This window comes from Corylus avellana, chromosome 10 (assembly GCF_965113065.1).
Source record: "Corylus avellana chromosome 10, dhCorAvel1.hap1.2, whole genome shotgun sequence".
NCBI lineage: Eukaryota > Viridiplantae > Streptophyta > Magnoliopsida > Fagales > Betulaceae > Corylus > Corylus avellana.
The window spans coordinates 19573885-19591859 of record NC_142499.1 but is presented as its reverse complement, the minus strand read 5'-3'; the positions used below and the strand labels follow the sequence as shown (position 1 = coordinate 19591859).

The 17975-nt window shown below is 37.3% G+C and overlaps 3 protein-coding genes across 4 annotated transcripts; all 3 read left to right on the top strand.

Annotated features, from left to right (window-relative positions):
* Window positions 1–7: 7 nt before the first annotated feature.
* On the top strand, window positions 8–3744 carry LOC132191994 (laccase-17-like). Its single transcript, XM_059607165.2, has 6 exons — window positions 8–115; window positions 212–363; window positions 450–703; window positions 811–942; window positions 1547–2509; window positions 3524–3744. Exons 1-6 carry the CDS (start codon window positions 8–10, stop codon window positions 3652–3654), a joined length of 1740 nt encoding a protein of 579 aa, XP_059463148.2. The 3' UTR covers window positions 3655–3744.
* Window positions 3745–9603: 5859 nt separating this feature from the next.
* On the top strand, window positions 9604–11894 carry LOC132192002 (laccase-17-like). Its single transcript, XM_059607174.2, has 6 exons — window positions 9604–9732; window positions 9813–9964; window positions 10044–10288; window positions 10372–10500; window positions 10574–11530; window positions 11620–11894. The coding sequence occupies exons 1-6, from the start codon at window positions 9604–9606 to the stop codon at window positions 11748–11750; spliced, it is 1743 nt and encodes a 580-aa protein (XP_059463157.2). The 3' UTR covers window positions 11751–11894.
* Window positions 11895–12395: 501 nt separating this feature from the next.
* Window positions 12396–16533, top strand: LOC132161988 (DHHC-type zinc finger family protein). 2 transcript variants are annotated; one of them, XM_059572228.2, is made up of 7 exons: window positions 12396–12901; window positions 14168–14260; window positions 14343–14393; window positions 14676–14753; window positions 14840–14938; window positions 15031–15126; window positions 15842–16533. In XM_059572228.2, exons 1-7 carry the CDS (start codon window positions 12629–12631, stop codon window positions 15953–15955), a joined length of 804 nt encoding a protein of 267 aa, XP_059428211.2. In that variant the 5' UTR covers window positions 12396–12628; the 3' UTR covers window positions 15956–16533. The 2 variants fall into 2 exon arrangements, with proteins under 2 accessions (XP_059428211.2, XP_059428210.2); XM_059572227.2 differs by having other exon boundaries at window positions 12397–12901; window positions 14343–14444.
* Window positions 16534–17975: the final 1442 nt, after the last annotated feature.

Here is a 17975-nt window from a genome sequence, read left to right as displayed (position 1 = left end):
ATCAGAAATGGGTGCATCACCGACAAACATGAGGCTTCTTCTTATTTTCCCATTCATAGCCTTTCTTCTTCTTCCTCAACTTGCTGCCGGCAAAACCAGGCACTACAGGTTTAACGTACGTACATATATAATGCATCCCATGCGTGAATTATGCAGATAATATTTTATGTTTCTATTGATTTTTCTATTTTATTTTTGCATGATTTTGTAGATCATAATGCAAAATATAACACGACTGTGCCACACGAAGAGCATGGTTACTGTAAATGGGCAGTACCCTGGGCCTCGGATTGTGGCGAGGGAGGGTGACAATCTTCTTATCAAAGTGGTCAACCATGTCAAAACGAATATCTCTATCCACTGGTATATATAGAGTCGGGAGATTTAAGAGCAAGCTTTTTTGTTGCTTAATTTTTTAATTACATGAATCATTTCTTTGTTTGAAACAGGCATGGAATTCGACAGCTTCAAAGTGGGTGGGCTGATGGGCCCGGATACATAACTCAGTGCCCCATTCAAACTGGTCATAGCTATGTCTACAACTACACCATTGTGGGTCAGAGAGGGACTCTTTTTTGGCATGCCCATTTCTCATGGCTAAGAGCCACTGTCTATGGAGCTTTAGTCATTCTTCCCAAGCGTGGCATCCAATTATTCCCCTATCCATTTCCCAAACCTTACAAGGAAATTCCCATCATCTTCGGTAATTAATTAACCATTATTTTTTTTGTAATTGATAATTTATGATTCGTTTGGATTTACGATTTTAAAATGTACTACTTAAACGTATTCTATCAATGTGAATCGCAGGAGAGTGGTTTAATGTAGATCCTGAGGCAATTATTAGCCAAGCCCTCCAAACAGGTGCAGGCCCTAACGTGTCGGATGCCTACACCATCAACGGGCTTCCAGGGCCCTTGTACAATTGCTCCGGTGCCAAAGGTATGAGAGCAGTTAAAGATAGTATTATATCAAATCTTGTCAACACTTTTAAACTTGTGTAAATCTGATCTATATGTTTGTATAGTTATTTTTAGGGGAAACTTCACTTTGGCCTCTTGAACTTTCACTCGATTTTACAAACCCTCCTGAACTTTCAAATCTTTCATTTTGAACCCCTGAACTTTCAATTACTCTCAATGTAGACCCTCCGTCAAATTTTAAACGTTATATAACATTTATACCCCTGCCTTTTGTATAAAATTCCAACTTCGAAAACATTTTTTTATTTAAAAAAAATGAAAATCAAGGACATTTTGGTCTTCTTTTTTTTTGTATTTTTAACGGCTAAAATTAATGGAATAGTTCTAATTGAGAGAAATTGAAAGTTTAGGTGTCCAAAATGAGATATTTGAAAGTTCAGGGAAGTTTGTAAAATCGGGTAAAAGTTCAGGAGATTAAAGTGAAGTTTCTTCTTATTTTTACTAGCATTGATTGAACCAGTCTCAAATCATATTCTTATCTTATAATATTAATTAATATAACCCTTTTTTTTGATATTCACATAGAAATATATATAAGTAATATTTGCTTCCTTAATTGGCAGATACATTCAGGCTGAAGGTGAAAGCAGGGGAAACTTATCTTCTTCGTTTAATCAACGCTGCACTCAACGACGACCTCTTCTTCAGTATTGCAAACCACTCAATCACCGTCGTTGAAGTTGACGCCGTTTATGTCAAACCTTTTGAGACCGACATTATACTCATCACCCCCGGACAAACGGCAAATGTTCTTCTCAAAACTAAACCCCACTTCCCAAACGCCACTTTTCTCATGGCTGCACGGCCATACGCCACCGGCTCCGGCACCTTCGACAACTCCACCGTCGCCGGTATCCTCGAATATGAATTACCATCTATTTATTCAACAAAAAATAACAAGTTTCCACTCTTCAAACCAACTCTACCCGCTCTCAACGACACCTCATTTGCCGCAAATTATTCAAGCAAACTCCGAAGCTTAGCAACCGCTGAATACCCGGCCAATGTTCCCCAAACCGTCGACAAGCGCTTCTTCTTCACAGTAGGCCTTGGAACAAACCCGTGCCCGAAAAACCAAACGTGCCAAGGACCCAACGGAACAAAGTTTGCAGCTTCGATCAACAACATCTCCTTCCCACTTCCGGCGACGGCTCTTCTTCAAGCTCACTTCTATGGACAAGCGAACGGCGTTTACACCGCCGATTTTCCTAGCTACCCACTACATCCTTTTAACTATACGGGCGCTCCTCCGAACAATACTAGAGTTATGAACGGAACAAAAGTGGTGACTCTCCCTTTCAACGCTAGTGTGGAGATTGTGTTGCAGGACACGAGCATTCTCGGAGCTGAGAGCCACCCTTTTCATTTGCATGGGTTTAACTTTTTTGTTGTCGGACAAGGTTTCGGCAACTATGATCCACACAACGACCCGACAATGTTCAATCTTATTGACCCGGTTGAAAGAAACACAGTGGGTGTGCCGTCTGGCGGTTGGGTTGCAATTCGGTTTCAAGCAGATAACCCAGGTGAGAATGTTGATCAATTCATTGGGTAAATATATTTTAGGGAAAAATTAAGTATGGATGCTTTTGCAATCGTCACCTTAGAGTTTAAAATTTTGTAATTTAAGTTTTTTTTTTTTTTAATTATTTTCAATTTTAACCTTTGTTTTGTTTTTGTTAAAATGCTCTCTTCTTTTTTTTAAAAATAAAAAAAAAAAAAAAATTAATGTTAATAATTTGTTCATATTTCTCTCATATTTTCCTACAAATTTAACATATCAACCATTGAATTTGCGAGGTCTACTATTAATTTGTGTGAAAATCACGTAAACCTATAAATATAATAATTAATTTGTAAAATAAAATGAGGAAAATAAAAAAAATAAATAAAATAAAATAAAGTGCTGATTTGGGCCCACAGCAGGCCATAAGTTACCACTAGACCCATGATGTGGCAATGTGTCAGTCTAGATCCACAGCCAGCGGTGAGTCAGTTTTTTTATAAAATAATAATAATAATAATAATAATAATAATAGAGCCATTTAAAAAAAAGGTAAAATTAATGGAGAGAATATTTAGAATATTGACATTGTGAAATTTTAAACTTTAAGGTTATAATTAAAAATGCACCTATAGTTTGGGGGATAAAGTTTTTTTATATTGAGAAATGCTACACACAGTACTCCTACTTTTACACTCGCATTCTCTAACGTAATTTTTAAAATCGTTTTAATTCAATAGTTATGATCTATCACAAATTTAATAGTGACATGTCCACACAAGAGGGGGGAGGGGGATTCGAACTAGTGACCATCGCTTCATTAGGCGTGGTCCTAGCCGATTGAACTACCTCTTGGGGACCACAAATTTAATAGTGATTTTAAAAGTTACGTCAGGAGTGTAAGAGTGAAAATATAGGAGTATGAATGTGTATAACATTACTCTATTTTATTTAATTAACTTATTAATGGGGTTTAATTGTTCACTAATTATTTGGAGCTGATGTTGTTTATTATTTTGTCTGTTAATAATTATAGGGGTATGGTTAATGCATTGCCACTACGACACCCACAATACTTGGGGTCTAAGAATGGCTTGGGTTGTCCAAGATGGAAAGTTTCCCAATCAGAAGCTGCCACCTCCTCCAGCAGATCTTCCCAAATGTTGATTTTCACAAGTTCTGGATTAAGTCTCACAGAATCTTTATTACATGAGTGAGGTGGAATAAAATTTTCTGTTCAACTTATTGGCCCTTTAATTTTTCGGGAATTGGCCTTGGTCAATTTAAATTTAAGTGTTGAATTGTTCTTTTATATGATTAATAAATTTATTTTTATTTTTTTTTTTAAAAAAAGGTATTGGTAGGACAAATTCTTCTGAATTTCAACTCCATTTATAGGTTTAGACTATAACAATGTTATGTGATTGATTATGTGCGATTCTAAAACAATCTCCCTCTCCCATATAAATCTGACAACCTTTGATCCATTTTCAATTGTTCTAGTTTTTACTCCACTACTGGCCTTTCCCTTTCCCAAGCTAATTAAAAAAAAAAAAAAAAAAAAAAACCAAGCTTTTACCATGTGCTGCACAACTATTACTGGCGTCATATATCATGCCTATGTGTTATTTATATAGTTACATCTTCCGTACCATTGGTAAGAAGGATCAAGAACCTAAAAGGAATTTAGCATATGACACTTATTACGTTGGCCACAAAAATGTTGACTGTCGCGTGATAATCCACATGTACAAACTTGTTAGGTATTATAAATTGGGCATATTCGGTAATCAAAATTCAGGTTGTAAAACTTTTTAAAACGTAAGTCTTTTTGTGTAAAACTAAGTCTTTTTATGTAAATTGCAAATCCATCACCTGGACCGTCCTTAATTGCAAATTTGTCACCTGGATTGTCCTTACGGAATTAGTAGATAAAGACTTCAAGGCTCAACCCGAGAGCACGGTCACCTTTTTCATCATCAACCCAAAAGTCAGGACAACAAATTCATCTTCAACTCGAAGGTTAGGACAAACAAAATAAAAAACAAAAAATAAAAACCCCACCAGCAGCAGTGGAGGAGCACGGCATCGTAGACAGCTCTTCGGAAGACACGCATTGGCCGAAGAAGACGATCAAATCTAAGGTTGAAGAGACTAGATCTAGATCTAGATCTACAAACTAGATCTAAAGCAACACGGCAGAAACGGAGATCGGTGGAGCCTACATAGAAGACACCGAGCACTACTACCGTGAAAGGGGTTCCTCTTGAAGTTCTTCTTGGTGTTGTCTAGAAGAAAAGAGATATGAATTCTAGAGAGAAGGTGGTCTATGAACTTTTACATTTACATGATAAAATATAATCATAAATAGAATACATGTAAATAGTTTCTATTGTTCATAAAATAAATAAGTGAAAAAACAACTTTATTCTATTTAAATTAAAATGTAACACAAGATAATTGAAATTTAGGAGACTATCACTTTTTTTTTTTTTTTTTTTGTAAACAAACTTTCCATAGAAGCCAGAGAAAACAACGAACTACAGCAAGAAAAACAGAAAACAAAAATTAAAGGGGAGGTGGATCTTTCTCACTACAAATGGGGATGGAAGAAGAGGGAGGAAAATAGATGGGAATGCAGCTAGAGTGAGCTCTGGCCGCAGCCCAATAGGCTACATAATGAGCGCAGAAGTTAGCACTTCTGTGAATTTTTCGAGCCTTCCAAGTGGAGGAGGCTGGGATGAGAGGAGACTATCACTAATACCCTAGAAATTTGTACCGAATTCAAAATCTTCGGGTTGTTGCATTTTTCTCTTGCATGCAGTCTTTGACGCACCTTTTATATTCTTCCATGTCCCGTGGAAAAAGACGTTCTTGTCTTCTCGTCTTTTTGGGGTCTTTCGAACACTGTTTCCCACATTCTTTTCTTAATTCTTCTAAATTTGACATAGTGCTTTCTTTTTCCTTGGGAGTATTTATTGAACCATGATTTTGTTTTTCCTTGAGAGTATTTTCTCTCTTTGCACCATTCCCTCCGAATCTAGCATCACCATGCCATATGGAGAAAGGCAGATAATAGAAGAGAATGTAGAAGGCGAGCGAGTGTAAGGGTTGTCTGCATGCACCACAACTTGAATAAGGACGGCCAATATTACCGTCATCATCAAAACAAGTCCTTTCATAACATTCTTAACCATATCACCCATATCTCCTTTGTCCTTTCTGTTGTTTGGAAGTCTTGTATTAAACCACAATTTTATAGCATCCGAACAAAACAATAATTTATTTATGTGGTCAAATAGAAAAGTTTTACTTGTAGGTTTTATTTATTTATTTATTTTTGTCTTTTGTCTTTTGGTTAAAGTTATGCGATTTGTTTTTTCAATTAATTGATTAAGAGGTAACGTTACAACCCATGAGTGTGAGAAGATGAAATTATAATTTCCTCCTTTTCTGTTTTTTTTTTTTTTTTTTCAAATGTTCAAGAATGAATATATATAAGAAATGTGGACATTGCCTCTTTAATAAGAATAATATAATCGCAACCGAGCAGTGATATACATCATACGGGCGTGTCATGCACGCCCGTGTGATTTAATTATAAAATATAATTAAAATATTATATTTTAATATTTTAATTTATAAAAAAAAAAAATTAAACACGGGTGTGCATGACTATTCATGCACGCTCGTGTGATATATATCATTGCTTAATCGCAACCATGCTATAAAGACACGAAAGGCCTCGGTAGAATAGTCAAAGTTTAACATGAAAGGCATCTTATTAGTCATGTCAACAAAGGAGCCATTCTTTTGACAAAAATATGATAGTGCCTTAGGTAAATGAGGGTTGAAGCAATGACTTGTGGTTAAGATTATAAGTTTTTACAATTATTAATTTGGTACTTTATAATAAGTGTTTTAGAAGGAAAAAAATCAAGAGGTAAAATTTGCATAGGCACCAACAAGAAAGGATATGATAAGACCGTGAATATGTGAATAGACAAGTTTAGCGGAGACATTATATTAATTAGATTATAAAATTCGTAATAACATGTGGACAAAATATAGTGGCTCAAAAAGAGTAATATGGAAAATATATTTGATTGAATTAATTCTATACAATAAAATTGGACAAGATTTAATAAGATGGGTATATTTGTTTGCCTAATGGATAGTAAAAAAACTACAATAAATTATTTGTTTTTTTTGACATATCCACACAAGGGGAGGGGGAGGAAGGATTCGAACTAGTGATCTCCGCTTCATGAGGCGTGGTTCACAGCTGATTGAGCTACCCCATTGTGAATTATGTTACGTCCAATTCACAAATGTGTCGCTTTGTACATCTTGCCATGTCAAACAATTATTTGATAATTGTGACATTAAACAAAGTATGGTAACTTTTTAGATATGTCATTTTGGTTAAAGTTATATATTTTTTCATCACAAAAAAAAAATAAATCTAGCACTCTTTTGTAAAATGGCTTTGTTGGCATCTTTGAGACAAAAAATTTTTTTAATGCATTTTAACCCTAAACTCTAATTCATTAATAAACCCCAACAAACATGTTTATTTTGATTTCTTAATTACACAAATAAAAATTGTTGATGCACAGTTTTCCAAAAGATGACGTGACACGCTTGCCCTGCTTGAGTTGAATCACAACTCTCATAATTTGAGCTCTATAGTTGTTACTAGTATCCTTTTCCATTCTGACTTAGGCATCGGAGTGCTCACGCCGGCTCACCCCCGGTCACTTCGACATCTTTTGGAAAACTGGGCATCAACAAAAATCATATCGGCATGATTTCTTATTAGATCCTAACTTATTCTTAATAACTTTTACTAGAGACTTAAAATTTTGATTGCTCCTAGCTTTAATACAATTGAATCATTTGAAATTTCTCTTTTATATATGAACATATTAGAAAATTTATATACAACAAATGTCCACCCGAGTAGCTCAAGTTGAGAATGTGGGCCAAAAAGCCCACAGGTTGGGCAGTGGTAATCGAGCCCAAACCACAAGCCTTGATTGGGCCATAAAAGCTAACGAGCTAGTTGCTTTTAAACTCAAGGGGTGCTAAATCGAGCTGAAACCGTCAATTGTCAATTTAGTTTCAGGTCTATATTCAAAATATTGTTATATGAATATATTTGTCACATTTACAAATTACAAAGACTCTCAATCCTAAGAAATTAGTAGACATAACTACAATGTGTTAGTTTATTTGATTTAACAATAAATTATATATATAATTGATCATTATAGTCTTAGTAGAGCGAGCATTTTATATCTCATGTAACTCCCTTCTTTAGTCCTATTATAAGGATTTGCTGGCAACTTGGCCACCTCATTAAAAGAATAATGAAAAAAATAAATAAAAGTGTTTGTACAAAAATATAAAATGTGTAAGAAGAGAATAAAAAGTATAAAGCTATTTGCTGTGCTCCTAAAAAAATCATCAATATGAATGAAAGAATAAAAAAATAGAGAAAAACAAACAAGGAAAAGAGAGTTTACTCTCTTAGATTGGCTAAAGGAGAGTAGAGTAGGGAAAAAGATTATAAGAAGCTTAGAGTTGTAACAATTACAGGTTTAAATTAAAATGGTATGTTTATTTATTTATTTTTTAAAAGCAAAACTTGAGACTAGGTGTGGGCGTTGACCTAAACAGGTCAAAAATTCCACCCATCTAACTTCTGACTAAATAAAATTAGAAGAGAGATTTTGTATCAAAAACCAAATAGATGCTTCAATGAGTGCTAAATCGAGTTGAGACCGTCAATTGTCAATTTAGTTTCAGGTCTATTGGTTGGTGTTAATAGTGTAGTGGCAGAGGTACAAGATATCACACACTCGTCCAGATCTCCAAAAGATCTAGCGGCCATTAGAATTGAAGGTGTTAGATTTTACACCCTTCGCAACCAAACATGGCTTTAATTGGGCATAGAGGTGCGAGATTTCACATTGAAAATACCAAACTTCTTTAAAGTGCCCAAACACCTAATATTCCAATCAATTTTGTGAGAACCTTAAGTTGAGTCAAGCGAGGTGGTAATTTACACAACCATCCTTAGGGGGGTCCTAAAAGTGAATGAGCCAGGTTGAACTTTTGATAAAAAAAGAAAAAAGAGTAATACATCAAATTGTGTATATATATATATTAACTAGGTCAAAATGTTCAGAATTGCTGGTTTAGCAACTGAGGCACAAAAAGCCAAATCCAAGTGCAAATGAGCAAGTAGAGATTGGCCAAATAGCCTGCCGAGAATAGGGGTAAAAACAGAGGAACATGCGGAGATAATTTTTTTTCTTGTTCCTTAAGCAAGACCGAGAATGTGACGCAAAGGATAGCTGTCCTCCAATTTCACCCTATCTATTCCATTATTCTTGGCCGGAAAGCCTAGTAACGTCCTTTAACTTGCTAGTAAGCATGTAATCCGACACAATACCTACTAACGATCGGAATTCGGCACTCAAAGATTACTTTGGACCCCCTCCCCTCCCTTGGACACTAGTTATGCAATAAGGAACAACCGACTACTGACAAGATGGTGCAACACCTTCCTCTTTTTGACTTGATTAGCAAGTGTTAACGGTTGGAGGGTGAATGGTACCAGGCAACCACGCCCATCTAGCCCTAGATTATTAAAACAAATTAAAAATTATCCCTTTTCTTGATGAAAATGGAGTTTTATTTATTTTTTACTCAAAAACTTAGATATGGCTTCCAGTTATTTTGACATATATGTCCTCCTGTCGCTAACAATATTGTTAATTACTCTAATTTGACTGATGGTGAATTGGGCTGAATCTCTAAGGGCAATTCGGAGCTTTTCAGTTATACCGTTAGAATTACAAAAATTCTGATATTATAATCTGGCTTGAAAAGCACTCTAAAGTAAAGCTTGACCAGCAGCAGCTGGTCTGATCAAACGGGCAATTTGTTGCTGAAGGCATAGGCTGTCTGTAGAGCAATCTCATTCTCAATCACCTAATTATCCAAAACCCTTCCATGGCCTTTCTTGATCTTCTGCACTGCTATTTAAACCCATTCCACTCTCACACATTGTCAGCATCTTCTTCTCCATCAAAAGAAAACAGAGAGATGGGTTCTGGGCTTCCTCCATCCTCTGCCTTTCTGGGAGCCATCTTTTTCGCTTTGAGTGCTTTCTGGGTTTTTCCACAGCTGGTGATTGCAAAGCATGCTGGCATAACCAGGCACTACAAGTTTGATGTACGTATTACATTTCCTTTACAACATTTCCAACCTCTTATATGCATAACAAATTGCTCTGTTTTGTCAATATTTTGCAGATAAAGTTGCAAAACGTTACGAGGCTCTGCCAAACAAAGAGCATTGTGACCGTTAATGGGCAGTTCCCTGGGCCTCGAATCATAGCAAGGGAAGGCGACCGAATCTTGATCAAAGTGGTTAACCATGTCCAAAACAATATCACCCTGCATTGGTATATATGAGGCGGTGGCGTTCTGTTTATTTGTTGTGGTTGCATGTATTTGAAATCTGATGCTTTTTTTCCGGGGCAGGCATGGAGTGCGGCAACTGAGAAGTGGATGGGCAGATGGACCTGCCTACATCACACAGTGCCCGATTCAGACAGGGCAGGTCTATGTGTACAACTTCACCATTACTGGGCAGAGAGGGACTCTGTTTTGGCATGCTCACATCTCATGGCTCAGAGCAACTGTCTATGGACCAATTGTCATTCTTCCAAAACGACATGTTCCCTACCCATTCCCCCAACCCTTCAAAGAAGTTCCCATCATTTTTGGTAATTCAAGATTACTTGCTAGAAAATGAAAGCAAAAACAAAGAAAAAGAAAAAACACTCATGAGCTTTTCCTCCAATTGCAGGAGAATGGTGGAAAGCAGACACAGAGACAGTTATCAACCAAGCCACTCAAACAGGATTGGCACCGAATATCTCTGATGCCTACACCATTAATGGCCTTCCAGGACCCTTGTATAGCTGCTCAGCTAAAGGTAATCCTTTCTTAATTACAAAGGCATTATGGTATTTTTGGGGAAAATGAAATAAATTATAAATTCCATGCAGATACATTCAAGCTCAAGGTGAAGCCTGGAAAAACCTATCTCATCCGTTTGATCAATGCCGCACTCAACAACGAGCTCTTTTTCAGCATCGCCAACCACTCCCTCACTGTCGTCGAAGCCGATGCTGTCTACGTGAAGCCCTTCAAAACCAAAACTCTGCTCCTCACCCCAGGGCAGACCACCAATGTCCTTCTCAGGACCAAATCCAAATCGCCGAACGCCACTTTCGTCATCGCCGCTAGACCTTATGTCTCCGGCCCGGCTGCCTTCGACAACACCACCGCCACCGGATTGCTCGAATACGAGTCAAGCTCCTCTGTTTCAAAAGCCAAGCTACCTCTTCTCAGACCGGTTCTTCCACGGTTCAACGACACATCCTTTGCCACCAATTACATCAAGAAAATCCGTAGCTTGGCCACCGCGAAATTCCCAGCAAATGTTCCACAAACCGTTAACAGACGCTTTTTCTTCACTGTCGGACTAGGACTGCGCCCCTGCCCGCAAAACCAGACATGCCAAGGCCCCAACAACACCATGCTGACTGCTGCGGTCAACAACGTGTCTTTTGTGCAGCCAAACACGGCCTTACTCCAAGCCCACTTCTTCAACAAATCAAAGGGCGTTTACACCACGGATTTCCCTTCCAATCCACCGTTCAAATTTAACTATTCCGGCGCTCCGCCTACCAACATTATGGTGAGCACAGGGACTAAGGTGGTGGCGCTTCCATTTAATACTACTGTGGAGCTGGTATTGCAGGACACGAGCATCATTGCGGCAGAGAGCCACCCGCTTCATCTCCATGGATTTAATTTCTTCGTGGTGGGCCAGGGTTTTGGAAACTTCGACCCCAAGAAAGACCCCCCAAAGTTCAACCTCGTTGACCCGGCTGAGAGGAACACCGTCAGCGTGCCAGCTGCTGGGTGGGTTGCAATTCGCTTTCTCGCAGACAATCCAGGTGGGTATATTATAAAGATAAATTAATCTCAGTTAATAATAACAATAAACAATAATGAAATTAATTAACATGTGTGATGATGTGAACAGGCGTTTGGTTTATGCATTGCCACCTGGAAGTACACACGAGCTGGGGGTTGAAGATGGCTTGGGTTGTCATGGATGGAAAGGGGCGTAAGCAAAAGCTGCAACCTCCACCGTCCGATCTTCCCAAATGTTGAAATTGTTTTACTACATATTCTTTTTCCAGCAAATGCCTAGATAAGATAAGGGGGATGACAAAAGGATCCCTATATATAGGCTCATAGCTTATGTACCCACTTCATAAAAGGAAATTTGTGGGAATTTTGAGTAGGCTATCAGGCTCGAAATTCTGTTTATTCACCTATTAATTCTATTCTTCTCAATGAAATCATTATTATTTTTTTTAGTTTTTGTTTCTTCTTCCCTTCCTCTTGTTAAGTAAATTGAAGAAGAAGAAGAAGTTTGACACATGGATTCTTTGAAATGTCCATAGGATTTGATGATTCAAGTTATCAATCAGTTTTGGTACAATTCATCTACCTTTGTACCAAAGGTAAATAAGGAGGGATTAGCAAAAATAATACATAATTAATACACGAAATGTTTGATTATTTGATTAATATGATATTTTGTGATATATATATATATATATATATATAACGATGAATTTCAGTTTGAGAAATAGAGATTTTATTTATTTTTATTATGTATTTTTTATATTTGTACCAATATTTCAAAGATAAACATAATGTAATTATGTAATAGTTTATAAGTTAATAATTTAAAAGGATAAACCTCACTCACCACTCACCAGCAGGTAGTTCTTGGTTGGGTTGGTGAGTGAGGTTTATCAAAAACCCAAATTACTTTCTGGAATTTTCAAATTCAGGGAGGGGTATCTTTAGTAAAGAAGCAGGGAGGGGCAAATAAGTAAAATGATAGACAACGGCAGGCACCGTCTAGATTCACAGAGTCGTCACCAACCTCCAAACTCTCTCTCATATTTCCTCTGCAAAACCTAACCGGAGACGCCGTCGTTTACGACGCCGGTGCCTCCGAAACCTGTTCCCCGAGAATGAAGCGAGGCGTCGGCTTCTCTCTGCCGGTAACCGTCGTCGTTTTGGCCATCACTTACATATACTTCTCCACGGTATTCATTTTCATTGACCGGTGGTTCGGCCTCTTGTCCTCCCCGGGAATCTTCAACGCCGTGGTTTTCACCGCCATCGCTCTCATTTGCGTCTTCACCTACGCCGTTGCCGTATTCACGGATCCGGGTCGAGTCCCCTCCGACTACGCACCCGACATCGAAGACGCGGAAAACCCTATCCACGAGATCAAGCGTAAGGTGCTGTCTTTTTTTCTGTTTTTGGTAACCTTTTAGGGTTTCTTTGGAAAAGTTTTCAACTTTTGATTTGATTTTATTTCTTTTAATTATTTTAAGTAATTGGGATTTGGTTTGTTAGTTACTGGCCGGCGGAATTGGAATACTTGAAAGATGGGTGGGCAATGTGATACATATAGGAAGTTGTTAAATGCAAACATTCGAGTCTATGAGTAAAGGAAAATGATTTGTAGTATGGACTAAAAGGAAAGTAAATCATATGGAGGAACTCTATGCACCGTAAGCTAACTAGTCTTGAGGATTGGATATATGATTTACTTGTTTTTGAAATTATTGATTTGATACAAAGCTTACATTGATGACAAAGGCCATTTTATTGCCTTCCCATGATCTGAATCAAGGAAATGCATACTGGTGATTCTTACCTTTATTACTTTTATTGTCGTTTTTGGGGTCATAGAGCATGTCGGTTGTCCCGATTCGATAGTCATTTCCTTTTCTGAACAGATTGCCCCAAAAGCACCGATTAAGTTCATTGGTCATAGTGTTAATTTCAACTACCAAGGTTGGTTCACCTAGCTCTCAATGCTTGTTGGAATTCGTCAAACGAATCTTATTTTTGTTGTGTGGTTATCTTTTGTAATTGTGTGTACACAACTTGACAATGGGAGTGTAGACCACCTGCAAATTGAGGCCAAATCATCACCCAACTATATGCTCCAACTATAGTAACCACCAGAGAATGTATTTGTTAGATGCACAGAAGTCAATGAAGAACTCGTATCAATCGGAAACTTTTTCATAAGTAAAATAATAAGCCGAATCGTAAAACTAATTTCTCTTTGAAATTCCCAACTTGTTCAAGATATTAATCCTAATTGTTTGTGTTTAAAAGGTAATCTTTCCATAGATAGCATACTTTGATGTTGCATCCTCGGGTTGAGTTTGCTTAGCCAGCTAATCCATTGGAGATTTCAGCTCCTGAGTCTCATTTTGTTGTCCATATAATGCCTTTGTCTATTATTGATGCGTGCCCCACTAGACTTGTATGGTGGTGCCACATATACCAATTTTTGTTATATGAGGGACAGAAGAGCTTGTACTCATGCTTCAATGATCAGGAACTCCTCTCCATCTGGCGGTCTGAACACCACTTCCTTTTAAATATCTGAGATTGCAATAATATTTAAAATAAAGCAATTATCTAATACATCGAACAACTTGAGCCTGGAATGCTACGGTGTGACTTTTTGTGGAATGTTTTTGCAGGGTGGGGATTTAAGATTCTGCCAAAAGTGTTCTCAAAATAAGCCTCCCCGTGCGCATCATTGCCGTGTTTGCAGAAGATGTGTTTTGCGCATGGTATGCATGATCTATGTTCTCATTCATGCTTATCCCTAATGTCCTGGGTAATGTGCTAAAGTTTTGCCTCTTGATTGTAAAGGATCACCATTGCATTTGGATAAATAATTGCGTTGGGCATGCAAACTATAAGGTTTTTTTCATTTTCGTCGTGTATGCTGTAATTGCGTGCATCTATTCCCTGGTACGTTGAACTTATTTATGTCCAAGATTTTGACAGTTTTCATTATGCTTTCAAAACTGCTTTTCTTCATGTTGTAATGGCATGAATCGACTGCCTGGCTTTTATAACCAGTCTTTTTCATTATTGGGGAGATGGACTTGATTGATCTCTTTGTAATGACCGAATGGAGATAGTTCCAAGAACATAACATTCTTTGTTTCTTCCCCTCCTCCCCCCTTCTAAAACTTTCAGGTCTTGCTTGTGGGAAGTCTAACTATTGATTCCCCAGATGATGAGCAGCAAAGTGGAGACTCTTTCAGAACGGCATATGTAATATGCTATTATTTACAAGATCTGTTTGGTTTAAGCACAACTCAGCATGTTAGTCATTTTGTTCATCAATTACTTATTTACAGGTCATTTCTGCGCTGTTGGTTGTCCCTTTATGTGTGGCCCTAAGCGTTCTTTTAGGTTGGCATATTTACCTCATTTTGCATAACAAGACCACGATTGAGGTAATTAAAAAAATCAACAAATTAGTTTAGTTCATAACTCCTATGCTTGATGGTCAATCTGATCAGCACTGATTATTTTGTACTTCTGGCAGTACCATGAAGGAGTTAGAGCTATGTGGCTTGCGGAGAAAGGAGGGAATGTCTATTCACATCCATACGATCTTGGTGCCTATGAAAACCTGACTACGGTAAGAACTATGCCTCCCTCCCTTTTCTTTGATTAGTAAGTTGTGCACCCAGGTGTATCTTGAACCCATAATCACAACCTCCCCGTCATTCTTAGGGGGAAGGAGGTGTCATTTTGTGCTAGTGCACATTGGCATGCCTCCCTTCCCTTCTCCTTTATGACTTATTTAATATCTGCCCTTGATGAACACTGGAAAACTTCAATATTGGATCTTCGGCCCTGAGTTTATGGCTTCTCTTCTCAGCCACACTGAACGTGTATAAATGTATAAATGCTCTTGATGGATTTAAGAAGGCTCCACTCTTCAGATTTTAGCTTTAATTTGAATCTTCTGCATGGCATCAGTGCAGTTTATGTATATTTGCTGTATTTAGCCATTATGGTCATCTAGCAGGCTGGTAGATCAACTCAGACTGAAGCACCATTAGAGTTGCTACAAATACTGTTCTAATATGGTCATCTGTTCAGTCTTGATTACCATGTGCAATGCGGCTTCACAAGATTGACCGGTCTTGAGATGGTGCTTCTTGTTTTTTTTTTTTGGTCTGGATTTTTTTTGGGTGGGGGGGAATCGTTGCGAGGGGTTGGACTCTTTCCCTCTCTCTAGCCCAAATCAGGAATGCAAAACTGTGCTACGTGTGTCTATTTGTGTATTCATGTACACTGGTCAAATTCTCCATACCTGTCACATGAACTGTTATGTTTCCCTGCTTCAGGTTCTGGGCCCAAATATCCTCAGTTGGGTGTGCCCCACATCAAGACATATTGGTTCTGGTCTTCGCTTCAGGACTGCCTATGATAATTTAACCGGTGCATTAACATCCAAATGAAGTTGATCGTTGGCTAATTTTGGGATTGCACTGGTCGTATCAGTACTTCTTTCAGTTAAACTGCAAAGGGATGGATGAGTGCTGATCTTGTGATGATGACTGGGGTGGGCTGCTTGTAGGAGTCCCAGCATGTAGAGACTATATGCTTGGGGTAGTTGAGGAAGGAGAAAAGGTCCTTGCTCAATTTCTCACCCAGATTAACCACAGTCTAGGAGATGCAAAAGCTGTTTGCTAGGTGATTTGAATGAAGGGTTTTGAGTGTGATGGCCCTTGTTAATAGCTAAAGCTGAACTGGTCTTTGCCTCACGAGACATACACAGGTTTTTTCTTTTTCATTTTTTCTTGTGTTCTTCCCCTACCTCTGGTGACCTTTTGGATCATGTAGAGTTTTAACAGAGACGAGGTTCTCAACTGATAAAAGCTTGTATAAAGTGGGAATCAGAGTCAAAAAGTCTCATGTAGAGATCTTCTGTGTCTGCCAAATGATTGGAAGTGTCCATGTGACAGAGTTGTAATCCTTGTAACGGGATAAAATAAACAAATTTGTGTTGTATTTAATTTCAATGTCATTCTTTATACCCGGTAAAGTTTTGCTCGTTCACCTGGTCCTAATCTAATTTTGGGCAATGGTGCCCACACGAGTGCTAGGATCAGTTAATGGCATTTTGTGATTTGAAGCATAACAGAATATGCAGCGAATGGTTATATAATTTGGTCACTCAAAGGCGAGCCTAAGTTGGGCTGCATAATCTCTTATGTCAGCCGTTCATATAATTTGAATCCTATGTATATCCTATACCTCTAAGAAATGTTACGGTTTCTCTTGATGTTTGATGTTGTTTTGTTTTTTTTTTTATCTTATGTTGAGATTATTTTCTAAAAATAATACAAGGGACTAGTGTGGTAAGTTTATTTTTTATTTATTTTGATTTTAATTTTGATTTGCTTTTCTTTTTGAAAAAACAACTTTCATATAAGATAAAGAGAATACTAGAAAGAACGTATCATTCCTCCTCTCTATGTAAACTATCAAAACCCAACACATGGGACGTTGCACCTAGTTCACGGGGTGCTAGTCATGTGGCATGGTTTCTCCAACCATGTCACATATGTTTTAAGATGATCTTTTATCACTTTTGTAATTATATTCTAAAATTTTATAAAGTATTGATCTTTCAAAAAAAAAAAAAATTAATTAATTTCAACCGTTTCTTAGAATCTTCAATTAAATTATGCCAAAATTTCTAAAAACCTTTTTTTTTTTTTTAAGATTCAAGCTTGAGTACTTTTGTAAATTCAGGTAAATTATGACCAACGCTTAAATTCTTACATTTTTTTTTTTTCCTTTTTTCCCCTAAAAAAAAAAAAAAAAAGGTATTTTGAGAATTTTGACACCCCAAAAAATCCTAATAGATTGAAGAAATTAAAAATAAATTAAAATATGAATATACTAAATTGACACATTTTGAAGTTCAAGGATATAGTTATAAAAGTAATGAAATACTAGGATTTGGTAAGCCAAGTTTTTCATTTCTTCTTTTATATAATTGTTTTCTAATCCACTTATCAGTTCTATAGTGGAGACCACTTGAGGGGACTTCTGGTGATTTTACAGCAAAACACTACCAAAAGGGTTTTTGCAGGTAAAATGGAAGGAATTAGCAAAATTATGTTCAATTAAGTTACTGAAGGACTCAGTTATAACTACTTATTTCATTGAAAGAGAAAATCACTGCAATTAATAAGTTCAAATAAAGATCGTGTCCAAACAAGCTGAAGAGTATGAAGAAAGAGAATTGCTATTTTTTTTTTTAATGCAAACTTGATGATAAATTGGATAAAGATAGAGATGAAAGATGGAAAAGTAAAAGGTTTTAGACAGAAAACCATGTTAGAAACTCCAACAGTGAGGCCCGCAAAGTAACGAATGTGGCGCCAAATTCACGTGGGAGAGATGGTGCAATCCATGTCAGAATGAATTCACGCGCCCTCTAGACAAATGTGAAACGCGTTTCAACTG

Coding starts and splice junctions, on each gene's coding strand:
- LOC132191994 (XM_059607165.2), top strand. CDS start 8: ATGGGTGCATCACCGACAAACATGAGGCTTCTTCTTATTTTCCCATTC. Junction 943..1,546: donor CAATTGCTCCGGTGCCAAAG/GTATGAGAGCAG, acceptor CTTAATTGGCAG/ATACATTCAGGCTGAAGGTG. Junction 2,510..3,523: donor GTTTCAAGCAGATAACCCAG/GTGAGAATGTTG, acceptor TAATAATTATAG/GGGTATGGTTAATGCATTGC.
- LOC132192002 (XM_059607174.2), top strand. CDS start 9,604: ATGGGTTCTGGGCTTCCTCCATCCTCTGCCTTTCTGGGAGCCATCTTT. Junction 9,965..10,043: donor AACAATATCACCCTGCATTG/GTATATATGAGG, acceptor TTTCCGGGGCAG/GCATGGAGTGCGGCAACTGA. Junction 11,531..11,619: donor CTTTCTCGCAGACAATCCAG/GTGGGTATATTA, acceptor TGATGTGAACAG/GCGTTTGGTTTATGCATTGC.
- LOC132161988 (XM_059572227.2), top strand. CDS start 12,629: ATGAAGCGAGGCGTCGGCTTCTCTCTGCCGGTAACCGTCGTCGTTTTG. Junction 14,261..14,342: donor GAAGATGTGTTTTGCGCATG/GTATGCATGATC, acceptor TTGATTGTAAAG/GATCACCATTGCATTTGGAT. Junction 14,939..15,030: donor ATAACAAGACCACGATTGAG/GTAATTAAAAAA, acceptor TACTTCTGGCAG/TACCATGAAGGAGTTAGAGC.